At 40.4% G+C, this 20,311-nt stretch overlaps 1 protein-coding gene across 4 annotated transcripts in view; it reads right to left on the bottom strand.

The window, feature by feature from the left end:
* Positions 1 to 16,826, bottom strand: part of CDH7 (cadherin 7) — a 130,194-nt gene extending 113,368 nt beyond the window's left edge. Inside the window, exons 1-2 of one of the 4 annotated variants that reach the window (XM_081078197.1) lie at positions 16,737 to 16,826; positions 4,170 to 4,576 (exon numbers count right to left, since the gene is read on the bottom strand). In XM_081078197.1, coding sequence (XP_080934323.1) covers positions 4,170 to 4,379 — 210 coding nt within the window. In that variant the 5' untranslated portion in view covers positions 4,380 to 4,576; positions 16,737 to 16,826. Of the gene's footprint in view, positions 1 to 4,169; positions 4,577 to 15,099; positions 15,257 to 15,588; positions 15,724 to 15,896; positions 16,036 to 16,736 lie in introns of those variants that run through there. The other 3 variants (XM_081078196.1, XM_081078195.1, XM_081078198.1) reach the window with 3 other exon arrangements.
* Positions 16,827 to 20,311: the final 3,485 nt, after the last annotated feature.

A 20,311-nucleotide genomic window follows, 5' to 3' on the forward strand; every position in this document is an offset into this window, starting at 1 on the left:
TCTCACACTGCATGCCTATGTATTTGATTTTGTCCAGGGTAATAGCAATAAATTATGCCTGAATGAGTGGGGAGGAAGCAGAAAAGACCAGAGTGATGTTAACAGCTGAAGAAGCAGACTGTGGAAGAGGCACGGAGCACACATTTCGGGGAAAGTCATGGTCTGGAGCGCGGCAGTTGGCTGGCAGCCCATGATGGTGAGGCGAGATGGAACACACTTAACACCCGGAACAGAGGCTGGCTGGTTTTGTAGACAAAAATTTTTGTCAGGTTGTTGGGGGATGTTAAGTGAGAATCGTCAAGGTGAGGAAAAGACTGGACTAGGAAAGCAATACAATGGTGGCTGTAAACTGTCAGTTCCTACATTCTGCAGACAGCCGGTTCAGGCTGACATAGTCATGGGGAGACAAGGAAGGCCTCTCCAGCTCAGCCTCCCTATAAAAGGACAAGACAACAGGACTGACGGTGATTAAGAAACACTCCTAAGGAGAGGCACACAGTCATTCTTTAACACAGAACTCCATGCAGCACAGTGACTATACAGTTAGTCACACTATATGGCACGCTTCCAAGTGGCTAAGCGAGTGGTTCTCACTACGAGAAAAACTGTTTTTTATAACTATGTGTGGTGATGAATGTTAACTAGACTTATCGTGGTGATGATTTTGCAATATATACAGATACTGAATCATTATGTTGTATACTGAAAACTAATGTTAGATGTCAACTATACCTTACTTAAAAAACTCCATCAGAGTAAGATCTAATGACTCTTTCCTTAAGCCTATACCTTTAGAGTCAGCAGCTTAGCAACTCACAGCACAAGGGAAGGTGGGATCCTAATGATAAAGGTCACATTCGAACACAGCCCAGGAACTCTATGCCCTGGATGTCTCTTGGTGAGGGTTCTAGAATCACTCCTGGCCCCCTTCAAAGACTGTCCTACATTGGTCTTGGGTTACCATGTTAAACAAACCCAGTGAATTGGCTAAATAAAGTCACAAGTCATCTTGTGACTTCATTATCTTCAGTGTTTTAAGGATCAAATTTTATTTACTGTAGTCATTTAAGCTATCTTGTTGCCCACCAGCCATGACCATGGTCTGCAAATTCAAAGGTCTAAAACAATTTACAGACATGATTTCTCCGATATTTGACAGCCCTGTGTTTAAGGATTGAATCATTCACCCACGAACTGTATTTTGCCATAGACTAATCATAAACAAATATAAAGACATGATGTATTTCTAAGCACATAAAACACAGACCCTTCCTCTAGTTAATTGCCATAAGTTTAAATACTACTTAGTTCATATACTAATGCCTGCTTTCATCTGAAAGATCACAAATACACATTTGAGACAAAATACAACAGATTATTCATAATTCAGTTCATTTATAATATATAGTAAAGTAGATACATATCGTAATGTCTAGATTAATTGATTGTATGTTCCAAATATTTTGACCTCATTTACTTCCAGCAAGAGAGTTGAGTTGTAGAGAGCATCTTTCCCATTTTACAGACGATGAAGCAAGTTGCCCAAAGTTACACAACTAGTAGGAAGTGGTTGCAATAAAACTGAAGTCAATCTGACACACACTGTACTTATCCATCATGTGATCACATTAAGCCATCAAGTTCATCAAAGTCATCATTTATATTTTCCAAATTACCTAAGTAGCCAGATTTTGTCAGAAAGACTAAAAGTGTGGCCATCTAACTAGCATAGGTTAAATATGTCTGTGAAAAGTACCGATTAGCTTCCCTCTTTCTTCCCGTGATTGATTACCTGCCTATCTATCCTTTCACATATTTTTCTCTAATTTTTCATCCTTATCTTATAAAAAACCCTGGTCATAGTTCCTACTTCCCTCGACTTAGCAAAAATAAAAATATATCCATTCCATCTACCCAGGTGAATGTACCAAGGTCAAATTTGTTCTCGTACCTCTGTTTATTCAGCCCACCAACCTTGACAGACTCATTTTGATATCTCATGTGGACAATCCAAAGTGCTCCGGTTCTCTGCCACCTTTCCCAGAGCAAATCCAAATCGCTCCAGTAAGGCCTTTCATTTGTCTCTCTTGTCTATAAATTCTCTCTCCATCTCAAGTTATTTTACTGCCTTTGTTCTGTATGTTACTCATTTAAGATTGTTTTTTTTTTTTTAACCCTCTTCCATCCTAAACATTCTACCATGAGCATCTATACTGAATTCCAAGTATATCTCATGCTAGACATAAACACAAACTCCTTTCCTGTCATATAAAATCTGCCACGTGATCGCTCCGATTAACTAAAAGGTAAGCACAAAACACTTCTAGTTACCTAATCAGGACCCACACAATCTCTGTTAGAAAACTAACAGCATTGCCCAGTGGCTTCATACACTTTTGGAATTGAAGTAACCTTAGGGACATGCATTTTCATAACTTTAAATTGACTCATCGGGATTAGTTGCATATAAACATTCTGAATTATGTGAAGACTGTTAAATTTTAAAAAAGAGTATTTTCAAACGTTTTAACAAAAGTCAACTTCACTCTGGCAACTCCATTTAAAACCAAATTAATGTGAATATTTTAGTTGTCTTTAGAAAATTTTACATTTTCACAAAAGCATGATTTTACCTAATAACTCCTGACTCTTTCTGAATTAGTTCAACATCATGGATCTGTGCATTTAAAAAAGTTTGATCAATTTGTTAAATGTTCACTAAAAAATGAATACAATTAAAATCTAGATTTTTAGTCACTAACACTGCATAATGGTTACTGCTTTTCGTTTAAAAGAAAATGAGAAATTTTGTACATGAACAGTATATATGACAGTACTATTTATAAAAGTAGAATGGCTATGAAAAATTTATATGCAAACACTTGTGTACTTACATTATCTTTTCTTAGTGCAAAAAAAGGTTGACTCTGGACTAAAAAAAAATCCTAATCCACATTCCTAGAAACCATGGACTTCTTCACATCCTTTTGTTTGCAATAAATGTCTGTCAGTATTTGTAAATTATATAGGCATTAAATTAAAATAATAAACATTACCTTGATATGCAGGCACCCATCAACAAAAATAGATTTTTTTCACCCTTAAGGTTCAAATGTAAACATAACCCATCCAATAAATAGCAAAGATTCTTCCTTGATCATTTAAAAGTTGAAAAGTCACTCATGGATAAATTCAACAGTTTTATCAGGAATAGACACATAAAACTGACAAAGTAAAAAAGTAAAAATGCAGATGTATTGATTTCTTGCCAATGCACTCTATTTACATAACATTCGTCAGTGTTCATCACCAAACTGAGAAATTCAGGAAATCTTTACAAGAATGAAAATATCAAACCTGCAGTAGACGAGGGACTGGAGCCATGATATGAGGATATTAGGGGGAAAACCACATTAGCTTGATGTGCCCTTCAGTTCAGAAGGTGCTCACATGACAAATCCTGCCCAAATGTTCAAACAGAAAGAAGCTTTGAAAAACAAAAAGGCTCAATTTGGCTATCATTTTGGCCACCAAACAAATGTACACACACAGCTCACCAGTGGTATGATATCACTTCTGACTTCTGTTTACATTCATTTTTAACCAAAAATAAATTTTAAAAAAGCAAATTAAAAAAAAAAATCCATCAAAATACAACCACTACTGGGAAAACTGGGTTTGAATTGCTCATAATTTAGAGGCAATAGGCTCAATCATTTCATTTTGCAGTTTTTCAACTGCAACAATCAGGAAAGGATAGGTAAGCATAAAATTAGTATGGACACCATTTACATAGTACCCCCCAAAAGAAACTACAAAGTCACCTGACTATAAGAATCCACTACTCTTGATGGATTAGTGAATATTCCTGCTCTAATTTTGCAAATGATAGGTTTACTGGCATGCCATAATCATGATAAACCAGGCATCTTAACATCCTCTTCTATTTCTAGGAATAAAGCATCACTCCTTAAGTGATGCTTCACTTTTATGGACAATACTTGTATAATAATTTCAGAGTGGCTCACCAATGCCAAAACCTTCAGAAACTATTTATAGGCATGAGAGTTTCATGTGTTCCACCCGAAAGCAAAAACCTTCCAGTTCTCCATCCAATCACAGACATTCACAATACTTGTTTGTGACCCTGGAAAGGCGAAATGCCCTACCTTGCCTACATAGAGGGGGTCTGAGCCCATGTACTCCTCCAGCACAAAGAACTGGTTCCACACCCAGCTCCGCTTGGTCCGGGACCTCCCCGATTGGAAATAGGGTTTGGATCTTGACCTTGAGAGTTCTGCTTGACTCATCCCAGAGAAACACAGGAAAAGAGCGATTAGCTGCAGAAAATGGCACAACTCCACTTTGCCCAACTTCATCTTTTTTTTTTTCTTTCTTTTTCCTCTGCAAGAAAAAAACCTTGACAACAGAAGAGGCACAGTTCCAGTTGGCTTAGCAGCTCTTGCCTCCGGCAGGGTGTCAGCTGGGAGTCCAGAGATAATAATTTGTAGAGTATTCGATTGGAAGAGGTCACCACTGCTGAACAGCGTTCGCCAAAGAATGGTGTAAGAGGTTCCTATCAGAACAAAGAGAAGAACTAGTGTCAGAAACCAAAACACATAACTTTTAAATTTCATTTGCTAACTTCAGCTTGATTTTCCCAAGATACTGTTATTTGTACAATTATTAAAACAAAAATGATAACTTAGATAGAAATGTGCAATAACCATTGCCTTATATGGAAGTTGCATAAATACTGGTAATGGAGAATTACGCTCATCTCATAACAGAACCTTAAAATTCTGTGTTTCTTCTAGGGCATTCTATTCGAGCATATGGTCTACTGAACATAAATGGAGCAACATGGGTTAAAAATTATTTTAATGCTTGCTTTTATTCGTATTTATTTTATTATTTTATATTAGTCAGTTTCACTCCTTGGTATTAGAACACAAAAGCAAAGGAGCTCAAAACAGTGATTTAACCAAAAAAAAAAAAAAAAAAAAAAAAGAAGGCCATAACACTGGTTTAAATCTCTTCTGTGAAACTGTAAAGAGAAAGAAGTATGAGGTGCTTCAACACCGGTGGATTGAGTCTGAGTCACAGAACACCAGCTGTTTTGATGTGTTCTGATTCGATTCTGATCAGATGAAATGCTTAGGCATTTCCATTTTCCATCCTTCACACGTATTGTCATGGACGCTGTGTAGCAAGTTGGGTTACGCGATTATGCTGTAGTTATTTTCAACTCCATAGATATTTTCTGAACACCTCCCAGCACGCTTATGCACAGTGGGGCCTTCCCAGCAAACATTTATGGAATTGGATCATACTGGCCATCAGACGCTGAGGAAACTCAACTGTATGTGTGAGCCCCGTTCTCTGTTGGCGTGCTCCCAGGTGGTGCTGCAGCAGCACAGGAAAAAACCTTTTTTCTAATGTCTATTTATTTTAGTTACAGAATTATGATTATGCAAGAGATATAAAATCAGTTGTAAAACAAACTTCTAAACATCCCAAAACACAGAGGAATGAGAATTTATGACAAACTGTTCACTTAAATTACTATGATGCACTGTGGCTTATGAATTAATTTGACTACCTATAAATAAATCAACAATAGGATAATTAAGATGAAGGATGAACGTTTGTTTTTCTGTTTTATGGCTGCTGTTTGTTTTTTGAGGGAGAGGAGAAAAGTACAGTTTTAAGAACATGAAGCCAAAAGATAGCTCCTTATCAAAGCAGACAATACACTGTATTAGAAGCTTTTCCATCATTTTGCCTGTCCCTCCTATAACAGGAATGTCTGTTACTCAGATGATTTCTGACAGTCAAGTTGCTTATGGAAAATGCCATATATTGTAGAAGAAAGGTGACATTTAATATGTTAAAATAAATAGCCCACACAACAGGAAAAAAAAAAAAAGGTTGCCCTGACTTCAAACTCTATTCAAATGAATGTATTCATGTTACAAATATTTCTATAAAAAATTCCAGAGGACACTGCTGAATACTTGGGTATATCGCTACTTGATGTATTCTGAGAACACCAAAACGGGTAAACTATTGGAGCATATTAACTGCAGTCTGTGCATTGGACACTCTGTCCAAGTTCCAGATCTCGCATCTAAGGAGCAAAACTGAATTTGGTCCACTGAGAAATCACCCTGGGGGGGCTAATTGTTCTAGACTTAGAACTATAAACAAGAAGTAACTTGGGGTCATGTATTGATATCCTACTGTAGGCCCCTCTGTGAGATTGAAAGTCCATTGTAGGGAGGTCTGAGCTAAGCCGCCCAACGGAGTGATAGGCTACCTGGAGTTAAAGAAGGTAAGTAGGTGCTTAGACCATGGTGCACTCGTGTACGGGATTGTCTCTGACCAGCCAGGAATCACAATGGGGTCCTCATGGTGAGAGGCCTATAGTAGGACCAGCTGTCACCATGGTGACAGGTATGACCACTCACGTAGCTCCCTTCCTACTGGTGGCAAACCACGTTCCTGGGGACAGGTGGGTGGGGTTATAGCTTTGGTGACAAGACTGAAACTGGCAGGTGAAACCCAAGGCCAAAGAACATTTCCAGTTTCACTCTCTCCTTCCTCGGGAAAGAATGAATTTTCTCATAAAAACAAGGACAAATACTTGGATCCCTGACACACAGTTTTTAAAAATGTCAATTTGCTAAATTATATTATTTAGGCTACTTTGTGCATTAAGTGAATTTGATAGCATTGTTTCAGTGTGAAAATGTATCTAGCTTCTTAACAACTAAGAGGCAGATGAACTTTTGGAATTCAAAATTCGGGGAGTTCTAACTCAACACGAGTAAAGACTGGGCATCAGCGTCAGATAAAGACTGGATTCTGAGTCTGTTATGTCTGGGCTACGCAATCCTGCACAAGTTATTTCAGTTCTAAGAAGGTATGTTGCAGAGATAAAGCCCCAAGCCTCTCCCTTACACGACGAAAATGAGAATAATGGCATTTACTTCACAGGCTTAAATCAGCAAGTCATGAAAAGCTAAGGATAGGGGCTGCCACAACTAGAGGTGTTAAACCAATAGCTGTTGGAGTTATTATTATCTGGGTGATATCTTTTAAGTTGATATTAGTTAACATTCGTTTGTGAAATGAAGTTAATTGTCATGTTAATGTGATCTATCATAAAATGTTTTAGAAAACACTTACACTGAATGGAAACATTCTTGATAGTTCTAGTCAGTGCCAGAGAACTATATGGATTATGAACCAAAAAATCTAGATGGATACAAACAATGACACAAAGTACTTTTTTTTAAAAAAAGAACATAATGCCTTCTTTCCTAAAGGCATGTCCCCTGTAATATTTTATAAGTCAAAGATTGGTATCAGAATTGGAGAGATTTATTTCAGCTCACTCAGGATGTTCACTGACAAGAAAGACAAGACACGTGGCGGGGACAGGAACACTGGCGTCTGTCCTAAAACAGCCACTATTTCTGGAGGACCTTGCGTCCTTCGGGGATTAATTTTCCACATTCGCAAAAGAGTCGCCGAACGAAATTATCCTATCGTCTGTTTTTTGCAGGTCTTACGTTTCTGCTTTTGACAATTATGTAGAATTGCTTTTGTGGGCTTTTGTGGGCTTTTTCTAAGCTATGGAAAGTGCACACTCTTATTCACGATATATTTTATACAAATGTCTAAGCTCTAATGCTGTACACCTGAAAGTGATATAAAATAATAGTGAATGTCAACTGTAACTGAAGAAAAAGTTTTTTAAAAGATCAAGGGTAGAGAGATTTAAGAAAGCCATAGGAATGTAAAAGAAGCATTTGGCATAGTTAGAAAATTGAACATAAATTTTAACGTACGATGTTTAAATTACTCTTCTTGCCTCTTGAAGATTGTGTGTCCTTAACACAAGATTGTGGATTTCTCAAACTAGCTAAAACATAGAAAATAAGTGAGTTGCAGAGCATGCCATGGGATATTTATAGTCATCGAGGTGGTACTAATGAAGGAAAGATTCCTGGGAATGCTATACTTTCCTAGTTAAGCCAAGGGTGTTCAAAGCAGCTGATCTGAGTATAAACCTTGAAGAACAGGTCTGTCCTGCCTTTGTATCACAGTACTTAGAACAGAAGCAGACGCATAACTGGCTTTCAGAAAATATGTACGGAATGTTTGTTTTCATTATAATTAACTTCATTTGTTTATGTGGAAAATTAACCATATACTAAGTCAGAAGACAAACGCCTCGGTACCTCGGCCATGTTTATGAGTCACACTCATTTTGAAAACAATTCCATTACGTATATTTCTCTACGGTATCTGAAGTATTTGCCAGATTCTCGAGCCAAATGTTCTTTACCTTCCTTGAGGGTCTATAAGAGCGTACAGATACTTTAACTGCCTATGTGTACATTACTGGAGAATGAAATGCTCTTTGATGAAGCACATAGATGCCTCCATAATACCCTCTGTGCAGTGCACTTGTAAAACTGGGAAACTATATATGGATGATTATGTTCTGAGTGGGTTTGTTTCATAATGAGTTCATCCATTTGTTTGGTAGTTACTAACTCAGGGATGTACACCCCTTTCTTTATCAGTCTGTCCCCTTTCTTTATCAGTCTTCTCCCAAATCTTCCTTCCTTTTCAATCAAATCTGGTTTTCAGGGTAAAGCCCAGTACAGTAGTTCAACCTAACTCAGTTTGTCCTGTGTTGGGATATCATGAAAAAAAATGAAGGGCCCTGAACCATAATGAAAAACCTCCCGTTATCTACGGTCATCAAACAGAAGTAACCAAACTTTGAACTTGAGAGTTCCTATTGCATACCCTCTCCAAACAGACTCCTTATCTTCCCACATACGTTAACATGTATGAAGGCACACTATAATATTTTTAGACATAAATGAACATGAGCACACAATCAATCACAATCGTTGACTTTTTACACAATGTGTTAAATATTGCCTCACGAATCTGTGCCCCAAAGCACAAAACCTGCACCCTTCTTTCTTAGACTTTCAATATTGTTTATCTTTTCCCTTTCTTCTGCCTCCTCTCCTATCTGAATTTCACATGCAGGCATCCACCAAGGGCAAGTCACAGCAGAAACAAGCAAAGACCTCTGCACTCAAGTTGCATCATGTGTCATCTTGTCCTCCGTGGGAAAGCGTAACACAGCGACCTTCTGGAGATCTGGGTCGCTGACCTGTTCACCATTACTAGCTCAGAAAAAAACACAGTGCAGAGAAATGATGTATGGCATGTAGTTCAGGTAACTTCTCCATATCTGTGCCAACTTCTGGACAATTACAGATATGCAGCCGTATAACTTTGAGGAGGAAAACAACAGGAGTAGGTGGTATCTGAGGAGAGAAGAACTGAATAGGGGCCAACCACAGATGTTTAAAAGAGTAGTGGTGGCTACCGAACCGACAACCTAAAATTGAAAAAAAACATTTAAGATTGAAAATGTGTATTTGGCTGATATTGTAAACCTAACACTTGTGTTTTTAAACATTTATAACATTTAATTTTTTTCAAACTATACATACATGAAAAATCACCACACACATAAAAACGGTGATCAGCGTGACACACCTTAATCAAGAGAATAAAAACCTCGCAAAGGAAATTTTAAATGGATTGAAGCAAAAAGGAAAAAGACAGGGGGTGAGATTCAGTCAAGCAGTATTTCCGAAATCAGCATCACTTATTCAACCTGAAATCACGTTATCATGCTACCTTTTGTTCGAATTATTTCTGTTCAACTAAGTGGCAAAAAGCATTTCCTCGTAGATGGCTTATTATTCATTTAATCTTAATAGCTGATATCATTTTACCAAAACGAATTAATTATTATAAATTTTGGGGGGATTTTCTGCTCCATTGGAAAACTCTGGGAAACCACTTTTAAAAATGAGTTCAAGTAACTATCATACTCTGAATCAAACGTTTTGTTCATATCTAAAACCAATGACTAAAAATCCCTGAATAAAACATCTTGTGTGTCAGAATACCAACAACTGTTCACAAGGAAAAGCAAACCTTCCAGAGCCTATTCCATCTACATGAAAGCGACAAGCTAAGAACATAATGAGTAGCATAAAATGGATCCTATTCAGCCACTCCCACTCATATCTAATCACGGGTAGTTGTAAACACATGCCTAATTACCAAATAATTTACACATGCTAACCTGCTTCTAAAAGGCACAGTGCTATAGGCCTTCTAGAAATAAGTTGAAGTATAAAATATGGCTATCAATGATATTAAAATAAAATATATTACTATTTTAGGTTTTGTGGCACTTAAATTTAAACTGGAATGTGTTTTTGCAGTCCAGTGTAAGTAACCGATGGTTTTTCTCAGTTCAAGATTTCATTTCATCACAGTTTCTCTAAATGAACAAGATCCTCATGCTTTTGAGTCCTGAGTTCCCATCCGAAGTGGGTCTTCTGCACATGTTTTGAAAGCTACTTGGTGTGTATTTCAACACCAACATAGCTTATTCTCTATTGGTAGTGCTGTCTTATAGTTGTGCCTCCCTTTTAAAGGGACCTATACAGTTCACAATTAGGTAGAACGTGATAGCACCAAAATAAATTCAATAATTTGCATTTTCTAGGAAAACAATGGAAAAGATGACACTTGAGGATGGTCCTTATACTTGACAGAAAGTAATCCATGAGAATCAAAAAAAAAAAAAAATCCATAATAGATGACTGGCAAACATGCCAGAATCTAACTGATATTTCCCATAATGTCTGTTGGCTGACCTATAAAACAGTACAAGAAATCAAAGTTTTGTAACAACAATAAAATGAAAAGGAGAAAAAATCTCACTGTTGGCCTATTGGGAGGAAACTGTCATTTCTAAAAGCTGAATACATTCTGACAAGCAACATGTTTTTAAGAAATACTTATGAAGGGTGAACAATATACATGCTTAAAAGGGGAAATGATACCACTTTGCAGCAGTGGTTAGAGGGCACTGTGACGATATTACCATTGCTTAAAGAAGGACCTTCCATTTACTAGTTCTTTTGTATAGTCTGGGGAAAAAAGCATCTTCTTTTTCTGGATATTCCTTGGGTAGTAAATGGTATTATTTAAAGTCAATGACAAGACTGCCTCCTGATTCATCCAATGTCTTTTTTAAAGACCTTCATTTGCCCTTGCTTTCCCCAGGACAGCTGTCACCTGTCACCAAAGGGGTCCCTCACTGTGATTTATCTCTGTACACAAACTCAGAGTAGTTTTTTTTGTAACAAGGATACTATTTCTTCATTGTTACTTTTCTTTATTTTTAAAGTAGTTCTACTGAATACATTTGGGAGACAAGAAGGGAAAAAGATATATTCTAAGGCCTTCCCATTTGTGAATGAGCAGATAGTATCCCAACAGAGAGAAAACAGTCCAGGACCAGGAGCATTTTAAGAGCTGTGTCCACACTATTTCAGACCATAACATACAAGCTCAATTATTAAGGGCAATATCTACAGGATAAAGAGAATGTCACTTTAGTACTAAAGGAGCTAATCGCTTGGTTCTCCTGAGGGTTCGTGTTAGAGAAACGAACATAAAGAAGTTCCCGAACCTGCGGCTCCACTTGTCTGAAGATTCCTCAAGTGGTAGAAACACAGATGAATAGCATACTTGAACTGGAACAGACATTGGAAAACCTAAGGCAGTTTCTCCTTCTTTATTAAGGACAAAACTGAAATCTAGAGCATCCGAGTAAAATGCCCAAGGTCACACAGCTAGTTCCTTATAGGGATGAGTGTGACTGGGTGCAACAGATAATTTAAAGTTCCTGTTAAATATTTCTCACTCTCATATGAGGATCTTTTTTTTTTCAAATTCATTATCTTTGGAATTTACCATCTTCTCCAAAATTCAAGAAGAGTTGCTTTTCCTCACATTATTATATGACCATGAGTTTGAATTTTCAACGTAAGAAATAATCACAATGTTCATCCAGGAGGGTCAGGAATGCAGAATAAGGGGGTAAAGGATCTATTGTTTAGGATTATATGTATTTATGTAACAAATAAAATGGGCAGTGAGCAGTATCCAACTTTAAAGTTGCCCTCCCCCCTTCTAAACAACCCTGGTGATCAAAAAATATGTTCCTACTATACTGTAACACTGTAGTTAACTGTTTCTCCTGAAATGTGAACAATGGCCCATTCAATGTTTTAGAAATAGGGTACCAACTTGAGAAACTATCTTAGCATATAAGAACATACACATATGGTTATTTGGTTGTTGCTACAAATCCTATCTTCTTTTGAGATGACGGTCTGTTCCAAATATACCCATTATAATAATTCCTGACTTCACATAATATAATATGATATATAATATTCATATAATAATTCACATGACTTCAGCTTCTGTTACAGAAATATACCACCATTTAATTTGTCTCATCTGTATACCATTGAAAGTTTAGCATTAACTTCAGTAAGTTTAATACTGATGAAACAGCCCTCTTCTTTTGTACATAAAAGGTACATTTTTTTTTTTTTTTTTTTTTTTTTTTACAGTTTAATGAGTAAGGCTAGGGACACTCCATGATATGTAACTTCTCAGGTAAAGAAATCGTGATCGAATCCGTTAACTGCCTGGGTCAGATAACATTACAACCACAGACCACAACCTCCTACGGTTAACTGGCCTAAATACTCAGTCAGGGGCCTTGGAAATGAATCACATAGCTTGTAGTGTGTATCTGGTTAACAGACATAGAATGAAAACTTCTCTAAGTGGATAACAGTCAATTTCAACTACACACAAATAACCTCTGTCATGGGTGAAAAGAATGGAAAAAAATAAAAGGAGGAACAATAGTTTTTAATTAACTAGAAGCATCCTGAGTCAATTAAAAAGAAAACAAAGTTGCAAAGCTCAGTCCTTCTGAGCTATTTACATAATAACAAAGTGATACAATTATATTTAAAGTGTGTTCCTTCATACTTGTACAAGCTATCTTAGCTGTAACAATTTTAATTGTGAATTTACCCTTGCATTTATATGCAGTCAGGTATGACTTAAGGTGACTTTAATACAAGGCATCATGTTTCAATAAACACTTTGCAAAAGAGCTGAAAAGAAATTCTACCAGAATGGAAGTCTGAAGCATAATCTGAAATAAATGTATGGACAGATGTCTGCATATTCATTTGCACTGATCATTTTGTCGCTGAGAAGTCTTGCAGAAGGACGAGGGGCATATGTTGGCAGGGGTAGCTTTCTGCAGAACCCACAAATTCCCAGAGGAGGCACTAGAGTACTGCTTGTTACAGCGAGCTCTGCTCTGCTCCTCAGAGGCTGACCGTCACACACAGGACTCTGATCACATGGCTTCTTTCCTTGTCCTCAGCTCCCCTTTAGCACCCCATGTAAAAGCAACTGATTCCTTCATGCCAAGAAGCAAGGCTTCTCTGTCACAGTCAGTTTGCCATCAACTAACACGTGTTAGTTATTTTCGAAGTTTCTGAAACTCCCAACTTAAGCTAAGGCTTTTTGAAGCTTCCAAGCAAGTTAAAAAAAATAAAAATAAAAATAAAAAATCGGTGTGTGTGAGAGAACCATGATGTGATATACAAACGACTAATGCAATAAATGCAAACCCTTACAAAATCGAGGAAGGCTGAAATCTCGGGCATCTTCACTCGGGCTTAAAGAGTCACAACATTCAACAATTCATGGGTTCAGTACCTTGGAAGAGATTCTTAAAAGATCTGACAAAAAGTATTTGCACACAAAGATGTATTCACTGCCTCGTGTCAGGATACATTCTGAAAAGTTTATATCAGCTTTGCCCTCCAAAAAACCTAAAATGCAGAATGATGAGGAGCCCAGCAAGGACAGCATGCCTGAGAAGACACAGTGGGATGATGTTTCCATCTAGGAAAGCGGAATGGTGGCAGGCGGGATGCTCCTCACCCTCTCTCTCTGCCACCGGACATTAAAAATCTAGAGTCAATTCAAGGGTAAACTGCAGTAATAGAGATGCTTTACAATGACTCTTTTATAAGAAAGGAGAAAGCTCTGTGCTATTAAATCACTAAAAGTAGACTTAAGAGTTGTGAGTCTGTCAGCTGATGTTAACAATTCTCATGACCTATTGCAGCCCTTAATTACAATAATATGTCACGTGGCAAGTGCACAATGCCCTTTTATTAAAGCTGCAGATCTTAATAGCTTTTAGCAGGGTGCTGGTCTGCACTACTGATTATTGTTCCCTTTATTTTTCTTTCCACAGACTTTCAGCTAGCTTGACCAGATAAGACTATTAACATTGGATGCTATCTAATTGTGTTTGCCACTCCACTCCATAAGAAACACTAACCTATAAGTAAGATTTCCACCAAGCTGCCAGTTTGACTACTTGCCTCAATTCTTTTGCATTTTAATTCACTGTGCTCCAAGTGGCCCTGCAAATAATGAAAGGGATTCTTAATGTATTTCCCCTTTACATAGGTAGCAAGAAAAGAGCTTAGGTAAACCTAAAATCTAACTAGTTCTTTGGGAAAGAAATAATGGCTGGTGAGTTACCAAAAGCTTCCAATGCAATTACTTTCCTCCTTAGCTCTTCCCCCTCCTACCAACTTGTCTTCATAAAGACACACTTTAAGCTATTTACATGTTGCTGGCAGTACATGGATGGAAACTTTCCTTAAAAAAAAAAAAGTGCTGCTTCTTACAGCTCCTAAACTCTTTTAAAATACACGTTTTTGTGATGTTAATCTGACTTTTAAAATACATATTTGTCACTCAGCAGGAGCCATATATTCACATGTCACTTACATTTTCCTATTTTTCCCTCACAAAGTTCTGTGTCTGTACTTCCGCATTTAAAACGATCTGATCAGCTGTCTGGAGACAGGGATTATGAAGGGGGAGTCCTACTTCAAGATCTGTCACTTAACAAACGGTCTAAGAAAGAGGAGATATTTCTTGCAACAGAAAAGGTGTTTTAAGTATAGTCATGCTTCTACTTGCAGATCTCCAAAGCTCTGAGACACCTTGACGCCTTCTTCAGAGGGTCCTATTTACCCACAGCTGGGTGAATCATTGCCAATCCGGACTGACCTGGACAACATCTAAGAAATCCGTAAGGTTCACGATCAAAACCGTGCAGCCACTACAGACAACGGGCCCTTCCTCATTAATCCACGCCGAGAGGTCGAACACCAGCGGGCAGCCGGTGTGCCATGTGCAACCACGAAGAAGTCCAGCCCGCATTCCGAGCAGCCCTTTCCTTTCCCCAGCGCAGCCCTAAGGAACAGCCCGGCGGAAGGAAGGGACGCAGGAGCCCCTGCGGATTCACGGTAGCCGCAGAATACTAATTACAGCAAAACGCAAAGCACCCTTAGATGAGTCCCCCTTCAGCGCAGGTACAAGGAGTCTAGAGCGGATGGTGAAGGGCTCCGGCACACGCAGACGCACACCCCCTTCCAGTGACAGCCGCTGCAGAGCCTGGCGGCCCAGCCAGTGCGGAGCGTGGCCCCCACATAGCCCGGGTCGAGGTGGCGGCCACCGGGGCTCCCCTTTGGGGACGGCGGTCCAGACCGCGTTTACCGCGTCCACTGGAGGGCTTCGGAGTCCGCGCTTTCCCTGAACTCCTGAACTCGCGCTGCACCAGGTGTCGGCCAGCACCAGCTCTCCGGGCCGAGCGCCCACCGTCCGCTCCTGGCCGGCAGAGCAACGTCCCGCGGCCACAGAGCAGTAACTTGGGGACGCCAGAGAAACTCCACGCGGATCCCCCCCCGCCCCCCCCGCTTTCCGCTCACTGCCGCGTCCAGCTTCCGAATGCGCACGCCGAGGGCGCGCGTCTGCCCAGCGGCGCGGCCCCCAGCCCCCAGCCCCCAGCAGCCAGACACACTCACCTGGGGCCTCGCTGCCCTCCCCGCGGCGTCGGGCACCTGCCACCCGGGCGTTCGCATCCGAAAGGACGCGCGCTCAGCGGCCGGGCGCCGGCTGCCGCTCCGGGACCCCGGTGCGCGCAGCTGGGCGCGCGGGGCGACGGGCGGCGCGGGCTCGGCCCCCGGTGCGGCCGCCGGGACGCGGGCGGCCGCTCCAATCACAGCCCTCTCCGCGGGGCGCGGGGCGCGGGGCGCGGGCGCAGGGCGCGGGCGCAGGGCCCAGCCCCGGCCGCCGGCACCCCGGGCCCGCCGGCTGCCCCGGGCGGCTCGGACACCAGGTCCGAAGCGGCGGGAGCGCGCGTCCGGAGAGGGGGCGAGAGGCGAGAGCTGGAAGAAGGAGGGTGGGCACCGGGGCCCGGCGGGGCGGGACGGAGCGGGCAGGTGAGGCTGGTCGGCGGCGGGGGCCCGCAGCCTGGGGCGTGCGCGGCCGGCCCGGGGAACCACTGCGACTTGGGCACTGCCCGGAGACCCAGTGAGGGCTGTTGGAAAGGCAGCCGCTCCGCCGCCACGCGCGCACACACACACGCGCGCACACACGCGTGCCCCTCCTCCACCGCCCTCCCGACAGAGCGGTACAGATGGAGTCCTCGCAGGAAAATCCCGAGGAGCGGGGCAAGGAGGAGGGGCCGCAGCCCATCCATCTCTGGGCGAGGTTTTTGCATCTGAAAGCGCGGAGCGAGAGGAGAGTTTGGAGAATTGTTGAAAGCGCCCTTTTTCCTTCCCCTCCCCACGCTGCCCTGAAAGCCGTGATCAATGGAGCTCCCGAGGCATGTAGGCAAAGTCATAAAACTAAACAGAACTTACCGTTTCCTTGCGTGATAGTTTTGCCTTTTCAATCTCCTCGGACTGCCCTAGTTCCACTTTCTTGACTTGCAGAAAATGTCCTCCCCTGCTGGGCTCTCTAATGCAAAACTTCCGCGGTGTATGATTTACGCGCTGGGTGGGAGAGAGGACCCTCTGGAGCTGGGGAAGGGGGTCCGGTCATTTATTTAGAACGCGCCGCAGCTGGTGGAGTAGAGCACGCTTTGTTTTCCTCTCCCTGCTCTGCTGCTTGATTTCACCTGATGGCTGCGCGTTCCGTCCAAGAGGTTAAGAAGGTAAATAGATCACTGGCAATTGTGTTCGTTAACATTTTTCATATTCCTTCTGCCAAAGGAACTCGCCCTGCTTCTCTTATCCATCCTCAACAGCCAATGTTCGGATAATGGTTACGTGGGCATAGGCTTGGTTGGTCAGCGCCTTGGTTCACTCAAGCACACTTGCTTTTCCCCCAATCCATCACCTCCCGCCCATTTTAGCCTGCATTTCTCCTCCTCTATTAAGTATTTAAAACTGAATTCGATGCTAATGATTCTAACGGCAAACAGTTTTTGAGCTTCTGTTCAGTTCCAGATACTAGGCTAATCGGTGTACTTAACACTGTGCTTCACTGTATGGCCAAACCAAAACCTCCCCAGCTCCACACCTGCTGGGATGGTCATTTCATGGTCCACTTCCACTCAATGGCCAATCATCACCCAAACTCAGGATGTTTAAAAAAGAGTTCCTTATTTCTGAGATATCACCTTGGATTCCCCACTATGCACTTGTTTGTCTGGGGCACCATCTTTCTTCAGGTATCCAGACATTTAAACCTTGCTTTCATCATCGAGGCCTTTCCTGTGTGTGTGTGTGTGTGTTAAATCCTCATTTTTTTCTAATATCATACATCTGTAACTTCACATTTGTCTTGCTTTGTCTAATGAAATTCCTTCTGGAATGGGACCTGTTTTTACAATTGTTCTGGACTAAAAGCTTCAGAAAGGCAAAGAGTGATATTCAGTGTGATGAAGACCAAGTGTCGCCCGCGGGAAATATCCATTAAATCAGGGAGTGAATATTTGTATCCCAGTCAGCCATAACATAACTCCGAGCACACCAACCTATCTGTCACCTGCTTGCTGATGGCCTGGGTCTTCTACCTGTAAGAGATGGTGTTGTGATCAGGAATCAGGTACTGTACCATATTCATTAAACTAGCTTGTTTTAATGAAAGCACATCACATAAGGAAAAATAATAAATTACAGACCACATTTTTAGTTATTTTTGTTATACTTTTCCTCAAATTTTCCACAAATTTTTCCTCCTTTTGTGCCTCGGCATAAAAGTTCATCACGTTGGGGCTTCCATCTTGAATGAGATGTTTCCATGCTAACTGCCTTCCTTTAAAACAAAAATAAACAAACAACAAAAAAAAGAATTCTTAAACCATAAACTTGACACAGATTCTAGAAGAGGTCAAATGTGTTCAGTTAACCACAATATTGCTTCTGATCTGACATTAACAAGCTTAATCCTAGAGGAAGGTCTAGTTTCCTCTACATACAGAGGACCCAACGTAGCAGTAAAGGTTAAAACCAGGATGATCAGACAGTAACTGAAGGACACATCCTTATCTAAAGAGGTCACAGATGGTCTCTCTCTAAGGACATGGCACTTAAGCTGAGATATGATAAGAATGAGTTTGAGTTGTGAAGCTCTAAAGGAAAAAAAATGATCTGGGTACAATAAACAAATGTCTGCAGAAGGAAAGATTTGGGTGTATCTGAGAAACACAGAATACCACCCAAGAGGGAGAGTCAAAATGGATTAGGTTGCAGGGGTGGGCAAGGGACAAATCTGACAGGGCCTTCTAGGTCTGGCAGGTGTTGTAGTTTATTCCTAGGAGACAGCCCAACGTGAAGAACAACAAACAAAAAAGAATACCACAGTTTTAAGCTCTGGTCAAGTCTAGGGACAAGGCATGTTTTATTAGATCCTTTCTCCTCTCCCCTCCATCTACTACAACTTTTGGTTGTATTAATTTTCTAGTAATTTGGTTAATTAGAAAACCTAGTTTTCTGACAAACACAAATAAAAAATTACTACATAAATCCTAAGGTGCTGCCAAATATTTAAGATTCCATGAAATACAAATGTAAGTCATAACAGCCTGTGCTTATGGAATTTCATGTGTTTCCATATAATTTTTAAATCTATCTTTTAATATTTCCATTCTTATATATAACAATCTTATTTAGACTCCGTCAGTCAGAAGTTTTATTTCATCAGTGTCATATAATGCTGTATGCAAATTTGATAGATGCCCCATTATTTACCCTACATATGTATGTGTGTGTGTGTGTGTGTGTGTGTGTGTGTGTATCCTCCTTTCAATTTTTTACTCTTGATCAAATCAATAAAATTAGCTGTACCAGAAATACATTTTGAATACGGAAGAATCAGAAAAGGTAGAACTGTGACATGATTTCTGTCAGTGTGAAAAGTTGTTTCTCTCTATGTTTTGTCTACTGAAGCAGATTTGGTGCAAGTAAGAAGTTTCTGATAAAATTTCTGGTTATATTCATATGCATTCCATCCTGATTTTATTCTAAAACCCAAGATGGGGCTTCAGGGTTTGGTAGCTAAGGACAGAAGAAAGCTAAATCACTGAGAACTAAGAAGTTCTAGAAATTCTGAGGAGCTGTGGGTAGGAAAACAGATGTGGTAGAAAGTAAGAAGCACTTACATACTCATAAGGCAAGCTCTCAAAATGTTGGACCATTATGGTTTCTTATGAATGTCTCTTCCCAATCTAAAATTGTAAATACTAAAAATAAACCTTTTCATTATGCAATACTTAGCATTTCCCTGAGGATGCCTATATTCTTCCAATTATTTAATTAGGTGTGCTTCCATCATATAACTTTTAAAAAAGCACTTAGAAAGATTTCTAGTTGTATACACAAGGTCGGACAATTAAGTTCAAGAACTCATCCTAGGAAAAGTTCTACATACCTCATCGCTGAATATCACTACGGTCACCTTCAAAGTAATCCCCTTGGGAAGTTATACTCTGACATGAGTGCCTGGTCCACCCTTCAAAGCAATTTTGGAACTCTTTTTCTGGAATGGCCATCAGAGCTGTTGTTGTATTACCCTTGATGTTCTGAATGTCATGAAAATCTCTTCCTTTCAATATTTCCTTTATCTTTGGGTAAAGAAAAAAGTCATTGGGGGCCAGATCAGGTGAGTAGGGAGGGTGTTCCAACAGTTATGTGTTTACTGGCTAAAAACTCCCCCACAGACAGTGCTGTGTGAGCTGGTGCATTGTGATGCAAGAGTCATGAATTGTTGGCGAAAAGTTCAGGTCGTCTACCTTTTTCATGCAGCCTTCTCAGCATTTCCAAATAGTAAACTTGGTTACCTGATTGTCCAGTTGATACAAATCCATACTGAATAATCCCTGTGACATCAAAAAAGGTTAGCAACATCGATGCAACAAGTTTGTGAACTTAATTGTGGCACCTCTTACTAACTTGGTAAATGTTCACTGAACCCCTGCTGTGTGATCCTTAGA

This window comes from Rhinolophus hipposideros (genome assembly GCF_964194185.1).
Source record: "Rhinolophus hipposideros genome assembly, chromosome: 17".
Lineage (NCBI taxonomy): Eukaryota > Metazoa > Chordata > Mammalia > Chiroptera > Rhinolophidae > Rhinolophus > Rhinolophus hipposideros.